The 12379-nt window shown below is 38.8% G+C and overlaps 1 protein-coding gene across 3 annotated transcripts in view; it reads right to left on the reverse strand.

The window, feature by feature from the left end:
* The window catches only part of RAD54B (RAD54 homolog B), a 67895-nt gene that overhangs the window by 11549 nt on the left and 43967 nt on the right, over positions 1-12379 (reverse strand). For all 3 annotated transcript variants that reach the window (XM_032129425.1, XM_032129416.1, XM_032129435.1), the window contains 3 exons: positions 9998-10285; positions 7424-7586; positions 6494-6719 (listed from right to left, as the gene is read on the reverse strand). In XM_032129425.1, coding sequence (XP_031985316.1) covers positions 6494-6719; positions 7424-7586; positions 9998-10285 — 677 coding nt within the window. The remainder of the gene's footprint in view (positions 1-6493; positions 6720-7423; positions 7587-9997; positions 10286-12379) is intronic.

A 12379-nucleotide genomic window follows, 5' to 3' on the forward strand; every position in this document is an offset into this window, starting at 1 on the left:
CTTTGGAGATCCCATCCTTAAAAATCATCACATTCCTTAAAAATCCAGTAACTATAGAAATTTCTTCTTGCATGACACAAGGTATTTACTATCTCCTTCATGACTTTGGATTATTGATTCTTTCCTAATTTGCAACGGAAATCTGATACAGCAATTTAGAGTTTTACCACCTCATTAAGAGAAAATTTATTATTCTTTTAAGCCTTCAAATCCTCGGAGACACATTACCATGAAGGTGAAAAGCAGGGAGCTCCTGTGACAGCTTCCCAGTGCTGGCATTTGGGTGAGCTTCAAATGAATAATTAAAGCCAAGATAATGGAGAGACACAGGTAGCTCCTTGTATATTCCCTTTGGATCTCAGCCTGGTAAAGTCCAGTGGGAAGTTACCACATTGTACCAGAATTCCCTTTGTAGTTTTTAATTGAATATTATATCATTGAATATGCTATTATATTGATATTATTTAACCTAATGAATAGGTTCTAGGTATCAGATTGTAGAAGAGCAAAGTTCAGGTTGCTCAGAGCTCAGTTGGGAAGGATTCTGCAGGAAGCTTTCATGGAGGCCAAAGGAACTCACAAGTGCTGGGAGTTTTTCAAGAATGCTCTTCTGGAAGCATGAAAACAGTTCATCCCATTTGAAGGTAAGAGAAACAGGTGAAGCAAGAGACCCCCTTGTCTTAACTGTTAGCTTCTGAGTCAAAATCAAAAGCAAAGTGTAGCAGTGATGGAAATGTGGATAAATACCTCTTGAGACCTACAAGGGCATTGCCAGGGCCTGCAGAGATGCAGGCAGAAAAGCAAAAGCTCAGCTAGAAATTAATTCAGCCAGAGACATCAAAAACTGCAAGAAACGGTTCTTCAGGTATATAAAAAACAAGCAGAAACAGAAGGAAAATATTGGCCCACCGATAAACAGGAGAGGTGAATTAGTCACAGCACATTCTTTATCTCTGTCTTCACCAGCAGTGCTGGGTTCCCTGCCCAGGGAACAGAAATCCAGGCTGATGCAAATACAGACCCACCAGCATCAGTGAAGAGTGGGGGGTGAGCTATTACAGGAGCTTGACCCCTATGGATTAATGGGCCCTGGCATTGTCCAGTGGTGTTAAGAGAGCTGACTGACATCATTGCAAGGCCACTCTGCATAACCTTTGGAGAAGTCAAAGGAGAGCAGGGAATGTCCCAGAGGACTGGAAGGACAATATCACCCCCATCTACAAGTAGGGCTTAAAGGAGGAACTTAAAATTATAGAATGAATCTTTATGGGAGCTCTCACTGATGCCTTTTCCTGGTCTTTAAAACCAAGAGTCAAACGTGGTTAAAAGGGAAAAAGGGATTTTACCTTGGTATTTATTTTAAGGATCCTTAGATGCACTACGTCCAGGTTGAATGCACCGAAATGCACACCGTAATGCACACCCACAACAGATCTGGTATAACATTATAGGTCTTACTAATTAGCATATCTATCAAAGATTCCCCAATGACAGGCTCGAGTGAGCCCCTCCTCCCCAAGGAACCTTCCTCTGGATGGTTCTATTTTGTGTTCTGGAGAGGACCTTGGGGTCTGGGGCATATTGATCCCTAACTACGAAACTTCTAAAATGTTTAGTCTCTTAGCTTAACAAACAAGTCCAAGAATGTAGGCAAAAGCACTAAAGAATACAGAAGTTGTAAAAAGGTATAAAAGGGGTTTAAAAGAAAAGGCAAAAAATCATCATGGCATCATCACAATTCAGATGGAGCACAGGATTGGGAAAAGCCAACACAAACTCAGTAAGGACAATTTGAGCTTGACAACCCTGACCACCCTCTGTGACAAAGTAACCTGCTTGGTCGATGTGGGGTGGGCAGTGGACATTGCCTGCCTGGATTTCTCCAAGGCTTTCAGTATGGTTTCCCACAGCCTCCTCCTGGAGAAACAGATGGGCTGTGGTGTGGATGAGTGCTCTGTGTAGTGGTGGGACCTGGCTGAGAGGCGGCACCCAGAGGGTGCTGGTCAATGGCTCCTTTTCAAATGGTCAGCGTGGCACGGGTGGGGTCCCCCAGGGATCGATGCTGGGCCCAGCGCTGTTTAATATCTTCGTAAGTGATCGGGAAGACGGGATCAAGTGTACCACTTGATGAAGTTTCCCAATGATACCGAACTGAGTAGGAAAGTGGACACTGTGGAAGAGAGAGCCATCCTGCAGGAAGATTTGGGTAGGCTGGAGAGTGGCTAGCAAGAATCTGATGAAGCCCAGCAAGGGCAAGCGTAAGGTCTTGCACCCATAAGGGAAAACATAACCCAGGTGTGCAGCACGGGCTGGGATCTACCCAGCTGGGGAGCATCTCTGTGGAAGGGATCTGGGGATCCAGGTGGACAATCAGATCAATAGGAGCAAACAGTGCTGTGCTGGCACAGAAAGCCAACGGGATGTTGGGCTGCATCCACAGGGGCATCACCAACAGAGATCAAGAAGTCATTATCCCACTCTGCTCAGTGCTCATCAGGCCACGCTGGAATACTGTGTTCAGTTTTGGTCCCTGCAGTGCAGAAAAGATGTGGACAGGCTGGAGAAGGTCCGGAGAAGAGCCACAGACTGGGAAGTCTGTCCCAGGGGCAAAGGCTGAGAGAACTGGGTTTGTTCAGCCTTGAGAAAAGAAGACTTAGGGGAGACCTTATAACCTTTAAAGTGAAGATGGAGACTCCCTTTTTACAAGAAGTCACATGGAAAAGACAAGGGATAATGGGTACAAGTCACTCCTGAGGAAGTTCCAATTGCACATGAGGAAAATTTTTCACAATGAGAACAATCAGCTGTTGGAATAATCTCCCCAGGGGAGTGGTGGAGATTTGGCTGGACAGAATGCTGGGCCATCTTGTCTAGACAGTGTTTTTACCAAGAAATGTTGGATCACATGATCCTTGAGGTCCCTTTCAATGGGGTATTCCACAATTATTCTATAATTAATATTGTTACTAGCCCTTAACATTGATGGGTTGGCCAACAGGTAAGCTCACCCTGGGACTCAGAAAATAAGAGTCCATAAGCAGCCCCAGAAAACATGTCTGTCTACTGGTATATTTCTAATCCTTCTATTACCAGTCAGAAAATGACTGCAACTATCTCCACTCATATACCCCTCAAGCCCTTTTCCTTCAACAGACACCAAGAATTTTCATGTCTGCTGGAGGAAATGCACACACTAAATACTGTAATGGGACGGTGAGCTTCCTCCAAGAAGGTTTCCAGAAATAGCTACATTTCTGTGTAGACTTGTAAATGTACTAGGATTGTTTACCTGTCTTGCAATTATGCATAAAAATGGAAAAACCTACTGTGGGCATGTCCCTTACCTTTCCACGTGGCTCCAGATGCTAATTTTGTGAATGCTTCTTCCTATGTCCTAGCAGTGTTCACTAACTAAGCAAGCTATGGGTGCAGCTGACAAGCTGGAGAACCTCTTTAATTGTGAAAGCAAATCAATCTAGAGCCTTAGAAGGTATTTTTATTTCCAAACAAGATCAGTTACCAAACACAGACAACTAAGTCTGGAGCCAGATGGTGTAATACATTGTAAAAGCAGCACCACTTAATTATCACAGCCTTTAGAGCCTCCTAGCAGATGATTCAGATGAATCTATGGGATGAGTCCAGCACATTAATCTCACAAAGTACCATGCAGTAGATCAGTCCCCCACATGCTGCTCACAAAGAGGCCCAGCGTGTCAGAGGAAGCAAGGATTACTAAGGACCAGGTAACAAGGACAAGCACCCATTTTCCCCAGGTGTTTGGAACTAGACTTGAGCTTTCCTGCTCTTCCCAGGACTGTAGTTAACTGCCTGTTTTCTTGTTGTATTTTTACTGTCATTTTCAAAACAGGAGCAGAAAATTTCCCAACACAGGAACAGAGAGACAGAGGAGCTCTGTAGGGAAGACCCAATGTTGTCCCAGCCCACTATATAGGCTCCACATTGCAACCTTGAAGACAGAGGCAATGCCTCTCTGAATTTCTCTTGGGATGGTCAAGCAGCAGAAGATGCCCAGGGTTCAGAAATCATTTTCTTTTCCTACATTTTCAAGCTGTGAGCTGAGACTATGGGGAAAGTGCTGAGGCACTGGGGAACAGCCTCCAACATCTCTCCCCTGGTAAAAGATCAAGTGTTCAGGACAGTTTGAACTCCTTTAAAAAAAAAGCAGGAGAGTCCTGACTTATTACAAGCCTCCTGCAGCCAAATATAATGTATTTCCTACTGCATGTAACAACAGCAGTGGATGATGGATGAAAAATTAAAATAAATTTACAAGCTAATTTCAAGTAATTAATTCATATTCTTAACTGGCTGCAAGATATGTCTATATTATAGCCTCCATTTTAGCAATTACCCCAAGTGACTTGACAGGTTTAAGCAAGTTGCCTGGAGCCATGTATGGAGCAATTGTCAATCAGTATTAGAAGCCCATAATGTCCCAGACTTACTCTTTGAACAGACCTTTCTTTGCACTAGCTCAAATCCAATGTAGCTGGTAAAGTGTAAATTCAAAAATGCTGAACCATAAAGCAATGTAAACCTATAATTAATTATTTTTCCAGATATTTTGACTTAAAAACTGAATCTAAACCACTCCAGTAAGAAGTGATAACTCTGTAGACAGATAAAGGAATTATTCTCTCAAACACATCTCAAATGCTGAGAATATGAACTAACAAGACCTAAAAGCAACCTTTGTGGGGATGCCTGCATTTTAAAAGCAATGTTCTGTACATGGCATTTGCATTTTAACATAATTAAACTGTAATCACATTTTAAAAGCAGATCATATCCTGGTGTTTTAAAAAGTCTATTACTGAAGGACTAGGATCAGTTTGTGGTGTTTCAGCATGAAAGTGAGGAAAACATTTTAAAAAGTCTGCCAGTTCTTTGAATGCATTTCTTATAGACAAGAACAGAAAAAAATGTTTGAGACAAGTTCTTCCTTTTAAGTTATACTGGAGAAGTAACAGTATGGTAATTGCTGTTTTTCCAGAGAAGAAAGACAGTAAATTATTTTGAAATACCTCATTATACCCCAGGCAAGTCATACTGTGTCTTCCTTTTGCATGACAATATATTCCGTGGCATTTGGGAACACAATCTTTAAAGCTGCTGAGTGTCCCCAATCAAATAGGTCCAATGAGATGAGTTCTAAGTAAGAGTATTAAAGTTATTTAAACTTAAAGAAAATGAAAGCTACTATCATTTTGGGGCATAGTAACTGTCATCAAATTCAGGCTTTCTCCTCCCAACATTACTCATAAAAACTGCAAGAAAACGCTCAATTATCTCTAACTACCCTTTTAGGTTAAAATGTTGCCGTATTATATTTTGCCTTGTATCCATTTCTTTTAGGAAATTTCACATCTCCCATCCTAACCTATATTATATTACAGTTCCTGACAAGTCAGTTTGCTTCATTTCCACAACCTGAAACAAGTTACTAAGAAAAGCAAACAATGCAAAATACACCTATTACACATGCATTGTCTTCAGTGGAAGATCAGCAGTTTCAAGAGTTTGGCAATAATGAGTCAACTTTGAAGAAATAGTTATTGTTACAAAATTTTGTACAGTCTACCAAGAAGTAAACTTCAACTGAAAACTTCTGTTTCATCTGAAATACTCATTCTTCCATACAGACAATAAGCATAATGCAAGAAACTAAAGGCAAATCTGGTTGATGTAAGGATTGGATAACCTTTAGAATGAAGTACTATTTGTTTCATCAGTCTACCTGTATGGAATTTTTAGATTAAAAATAGTTTTGGAATATAAGTATCTTTATCTTTGCTGCAAGCACCAATGCAGGTACTGTAAGCTCTCCACTTCCTTTGAATTCGTGAATGTTAATACCAGCAGGAACAGCTTCACTATAGGAGAGGACAGGGATCAGCATCATCCTGCTTCTTAGTAAGATTTGTACTTGTCTGCAATCTTCTAGAGATGAGAGATACTCTCATTACCTAACACTGAGACTCTAGGCCTGGTAACTCATGAGACTTTAAATCATCCCAACAGAGATCTAATTCTTGACAGTGACAGTAATGGGAATAACCTCCTGAAGTACCCCAAAATAGGCAGCCAAAACAAAACAGAAGTTTTCAATACAGAACAAAAGCAACTACCACAGAAACAGAGTACAAGGTAGATGCTTTGGTATGTAAAGCAGGGAAGGTGTGCACTTTGAGAGACAACAGAAAACTCCTTAAACTGAAGAGGTACAGGGAGGAGCATGTCACCTTTTATAACTTCACAGGTGAAACCAGAGGAAAGGTAAGACAGACATATGCTACCTGTGAGCTTGAGTTATGACTGACCGCAAAATACCCATATGGACAATTATGTGAAGAAGAAATAATGTATTACAAATAAATATTAACAGAGAATTACTAGGCTTGGTCTCTAGTTTAAAAAAAAAAAAAAAAAGAGGAAAAAAATCATAATTCCTTTTGGAAATAAATCTTACCTGATCAACTGTAAAGACTTTGATCCTTTCACTTCCCAACCATTTCTGAAATTCCTTTTTCCAGTTTTTCACCAGACTCCCAGGGGTGACCACCAGTGCTCGCTTTAGCACAGGTTTGCATCCATAGGGCCCTTGACGAAGAAGAGTCCAGACAAGTGCAATGCATTGCAGTGTTTTTCCTAAGCCCATCTCATCAGCAAGAATAGCTCCAAATCTGCCACTAACTCTGCAAGATGTAATGAGGCAGTGGTAACATTTTAAAAGACATATTTATAATTATTCACAATTGGTTTAGGGATTTGCTTCTGCGGTTGTTTTATGAAGTATAAAGAACCTATTTATACTTATTACGGTACTGTAATAAGTATACTGTAGGTTTTTATTCAGTTATACTACAAGATCTTAGAATGAAAATTCTCATTTTCCACAGTAACTCATTAGTCCTCTAAAACTAAAGTTTAAATCTGCTTTTAGAACTAAAATTATTATCCAATACCTTAAGGAATCTATTACACTATAATTTATACTTTTGAAAACAATGCTGTATTTTTTTCAACAGGTTGAAATAACATCCTTTTTATTCTAAAAGCCTGAATTATAAATTACATTAATAACTTTGAATTATATGAAATATAAATCCCAGAAAGCAGTGTTCTTCAGCATGACTTTGATTTTATCTGTGTTTATAAAACTTGGTATGTAGAAATGACTGGCCTTTTGGTGCACTAGCTTCTCATGACATCTGGCAAAATCATGGTAAGTGTGATGGTACATTTAGGTCAGAAAAAACTTGTGCAGCCTCTTTTGGGAGAAAATTACTAACATTAATCAACTGAACAATTGCTCAAAACTTCCCAAGATGTCACATTTCAAACATGGGCATGAAAATACTATAGGTATTAAAAGCCAAAAGGATAATTATTACCTTACCTCATTCCCATTACACATTCATATAGAAATATAATTCCTTCTTTCTGATGTTGGCGGAGATTATTTGCAATGTAAGGATCTACAACTACATCCACCACAGGTAAACCAGCCTTATTGAACATCCACTGATGACTTGAATTTGGTCGTGGCATAACTAGAGAATCTTGAAGTTCAAAGCATAATGAAGTATTACACAAAAGCATTACTTTTAGTCTGTTAGCAAAATCTGTTAGGGTTAAAGTCAATGATCTAATGACTGTTAAAAATACTGTTTAATATATCGACCATTCTCAGACTGAAAATGCATTTATAAGTACCTAGACTGCCTTCTACATAAAAACATTTTTTAAAAGAGGTTTTCCAAATAGTTTGCATTCTTCTCAAAGGTAAAGGTGATAAACTGAGAAGTATGACGGGTTTTTTTCTGATGAGGTGAAACCGCCTACCCAATAAAAGCTGCATGATGACTTTGAATTCAGAGTTAAATTAGAAAAAGTTCCAAAATACTTCTGAATTGAAAGTCTAAGAAAAAACCATAAACAATGACCTACAAAAAATCTAAATACTGCATTTCAAGGGGATATTCTTGTAGCTTCCCAGAAAGACTTCTCTGTCCAAGAAACAGAGAAGACAAGAAACAAGGCACTGATTTGCTAAAGAAAAATAAGGATTGAGCATGACCTGACAAAAACTGACACAGTGCATGAAAAAAAGAAGTTGACAGGTTTGAAGACATACAGAGGCAAAGAGAGAATGAAGTGTTGAGCAACATCTGAGTAATAGTTTTGCTTGCCATAATCTGTTTACAAACATCATAGTTTTGCTAGACAATGTCCATACTGGGTTGCTTCTGCTGCTGCTACATACCTTCACTGAAAAATTGGATTGTCAGAGGACAGAATGAGAAAGCAATTTATAGCTTCTAGTGGTTTTATGTCACTAGAGTAGATCTATACTGATAATTTATTCATGGGAATAGGTTGGTTGAAGGCTTGTATCAGTCAGGAAGATTTTGTTTCCTACTGACAAAGGGTTGAGTTCCGATGGATTAAATCAAACTGCATGTGTATATATTTAAGAGCCAGTGGTGACAAAAAGATAACCTTTCTGACAAAAATTTGGATGAAAATGAGGAAGAAACAAGGCTTGGATAAACACTGGACTAAAAACTTAGAGATTGTATGTGGAAGACATAGTTCTGCATCTTTGTCACTGTGCTCTGTTCTGCTGGCTTTCTGTTTTGTAGAAGGTGCATTTTAATCAACTGTAATCATAGACTTCAACATGAAAACCTCTGACTGTTTCAATATCAAGGTCCTGGGCTTGTAAAGTATCCCAGCAACTTCTGCAAGAGGTTATGCAATCAGGCATTAAATAATGTGGTTCTCCTGTGTAAGCAAACCTGAAGACTGAGAGAATCCAACCTATTGATGTGTTGATGGGTCCCAAAATCTGATAGGAGGTATTCAAATTCACCAGAAGTCAGAGAAGACAACTAGAATAAAATGCAACTTTTTAACAAACTAGTGCAGGAACAGTAAACAAGTTAATTTATGTGCTGAATATATTGGCTTTTTTTTGTAAGAATGTTAATGAAGCATCATCTTGCAACCACAGGAAGGAACATTCTTAGATAAAATGTAATCAAGTTAAATTAAGACCAGAAGCTGGTGTTAATCAGGATGCCCTACAAAAGGGCCAGTGATATCACTAATTACCACTTGATTAAGATTTCATTGTTTATTTACATAGCAGCTAGGTAACAGCTTCAAAAAGTCCCATATCATATCAGGATATGAGGTAAGAACTAGGATGGAGGTATTATAGTAAGAATGTAGAAAAAAAGTATATTTTTAAAAATAAGAATGGCTCTGCTTAGCAATATTTTTTACACTCATTATCTTCCATCTGAAAGATAGATCCACCAGCAGAATATAGTTCCTAAATGGTTTGTAGACAAAAGAATACTTCTGCTTAGATAATCAACACCACTTCCTGCACCTATCAAATGTTTATGGGGTCCCTCTTACACAACTGCTTAACCAGCCTGTTCCTACACAGTATGTGAACTCTCATGGCTCTTCAGCACACCATACTTCTAGCACTATAAAATTAAACATTTATTCCAAAACATATCTGGTTGAGTTTGAGTACTGTAGTTACACTCCCTGGATGAGATGGATCAGGAATTGTCAGACACAATTCTCTGAAAGTGGCATAACTTTTCTATTACTGATCCTCCTCTGCAATTACTGTGCTGCCCCAGTGGGAAGCTGGAACTCATCTAGAACTTCTAGCATGTGTCAGATTGTTTCTCTGATCAATAAACTCATTTCCCTTGGCAAAACTCTCAGAAACTACTCTAATGTGTTTCCACAGCCATCTGTAACAACTAAGAAAAACTTTATGCAGTGCAGAGTATTTTACTTGTTAGAAACACACATGACAAAACCCTAACATGATTGAACACTAGTACTATATGTCAGAAATACTTCAGTAATACATGGAATTACACATTCAATATTTTTTGAGAGTCAGAGGATGTTTAAAGAAACTTTAAAATTTCAATCTTACTTGAAGCATTTGGATCATGGCGAGGTTTGCAGCTTTGAGAATCTTTGAGCATATTCTCTTTAGTACTGGGTTGACAGACATTTTTGAATGGTTTACAGAATGGTTTTGTAATAGTTTCAGATAATGCAGCTGGAACTGTGTCATGAGTCCCTATTCCAGCCTGAAAACACCTGCCACTGCTGAAATCATCTGCTGAAATTACACCCATCACTTCAATTTCTTTTCCGCCAACCATCAGTGTTTGACCTTCATCGAGACTTTCTAGCTCTTTAGCTTTATATCCAGTACCTAAAAGAACATAAAAATTAATTAATTAGGACAACACAGCAAGTACTACTTCCTTAACACTAGTACTCATCTGCAGGAAGGAAAAACTGTGCAAAGGTATCTGAAACACACGATTGTTACACATAAAGCCCTTCCCTCCTTAACAGAGTGACATGTGAGTACTAACAATCAGAATTAGATAGCAGACTATATGAGCAAATACTTGGTCATCCTCATCACCAACTAAGTCTACTGAATGTCAAACAACTGCTCAAGAGACCTTTTAAAAATTAGCCCCACATTGTAAAATCCAGCAGTTTGCCTTACTAACCATCCTAGGTCCTTTTCCCTTTCTTTCATGCCCTCAAAAGAACTCTCCTAACCCCTCTCGCTATTGATCTAAACAGGGTACCCTACTTTAAAAATAATTCTAAATTTGTTTTTTTACACTTAAAGATTCAGATGCATCTGAAATCTTCACTTCTACATATGCTCTGGAACATGCTCTGATTATTGCCAAGATTTATGAGTAAGTTCAATAGCTGTTGGGCTCAGCCAGGTGGGCATTCTCAGAGCAGCTACAAATACTACTGGTCTCATTACAAAATACAGCTACAGCTGCCACTTCCTTTTAACACAACAATGTAGGAAAGAGTGGGGGTTCCTTGTTTTAAAGAGCAGTCTACTGGTTGAAGCTCTCACACAAGAAACAGAGGACATATATAATTTATTTTATTAACTCAGAGATGTCAAAGCCACATCACTTCAGAATTCTTTATCTCAACTGTTGAATTTGTGTAAATTTAGATAAACAGGCTTGAATCCTTAGTCAGGCCAAAACAAACAAACAAAAAAAGGCATGACTGTGTAGACCAGCAGTTAAATCACTCAGCTGTGAAGAAAGAAGCAAGGCCTCCCAAGGCACATTTTATCCAACAAACACCACATTTAAAGACTCCTGGAAGCTGTTTGCAAAGCTCAGGTCTGCCACTTCTAGGAATGTGAAAGGTTGGAAGGTGAAGGTCTGGGTTTGAATTCCTTTAAGAGGAAAAAATTACTGAGGTATTTCACAGCCTAAGCAAGTGCTGAAAAATAGTCTGGCCTAAAGGGAGACACTTTTTTTTCTTTCCTCTGAAAGTATTCAGAAAGCACATAGTGAACCTTGTTTGGTTCTTGAAAGAACACTTGCTTTCAGGAAAGAGCTGAAGATGCCTGAACACAAGAGAATACACGTGTCTTCCTGAACAGGATGCTTGGGGAGGGCATTTATGATCTCCTTTGCTCTGCATTTTTGTTTTCTGTTATTACCTCTACATAGCTTCAGGCTGAACATACTGAATACAGGTGTATCCCTGTGCAGATTCTGGTCAGAAGAGTCTAATTCTAAGACAGGATGGGCTTTAAGGGTAGATGGAAACTGGGAAGGCAAAAAGCAAACCTACAAAGCTCAACTGTTTATGCAGCTGCCAGAAATAACCATTTCTGTAACATACAGCAATTTACAAGACAGCACGTCCTAAATTCTTTGCAATGCATTATTAAGGAATTAGGACATTGCAGGGGAGAACAGAAAGATGTTCTGCTGCCTCAAAAATGAGCTATAATTTGTGCTGGTTTTAGGTTCCCTTGTGCCATCCTTGATCCAGCCCTGGTAAGCCTAAGGAAAAAGAAAATTCTTCCTTTGCCTTTTTCTTCCCATTTAAAAATAATAATCCTGGAGCCTCATACACTATAAACTTCCCAGTATTACATACAATTTTGGAGGTAAGCACCACTACCTTTCCTTCTCACTCAGTGAGCTAAATAATTGCAGAAATTTAAAACTCACACTGCTTAAATTGGTCAATTTATTATTTTCTTAGAATCAATAAGAATTGAAAGCAACTCTGAATGGGCAAGTTAGCACTAATGACATTGGTATTGTTGTGCTCTCTAACACCATCAAACATGGTAAAAAAACTTTTACCAGAGAAAATCACAATGTTCATTTTTCTATTGTGTTTGCTGCTAATTCAAGATGACAGGACTTGAAAAAACACAAGAACAACAGGGTGGTGGCTGATGCATTCCAGGCATTACTCTCTTTCACTCTGCCTTTTTCAAAAACAAGCAAGT

The sequence above is a fragment of the Corvus moneduloides genome, chromosome 1 (genome assembly GCF_009650955.1).
Source record: "Corvus moneduloides isolate bCorMon1 chromosome 1, bCorMon1.pri, whole genome shotgun sequence".
Taxonomy (NCBI): domain Eukaryota; kingdom Metazoa; phylum Chordata; class Aves; order Passeriformes; family Corvidae; genus Corvus; species Corvus moneduloides.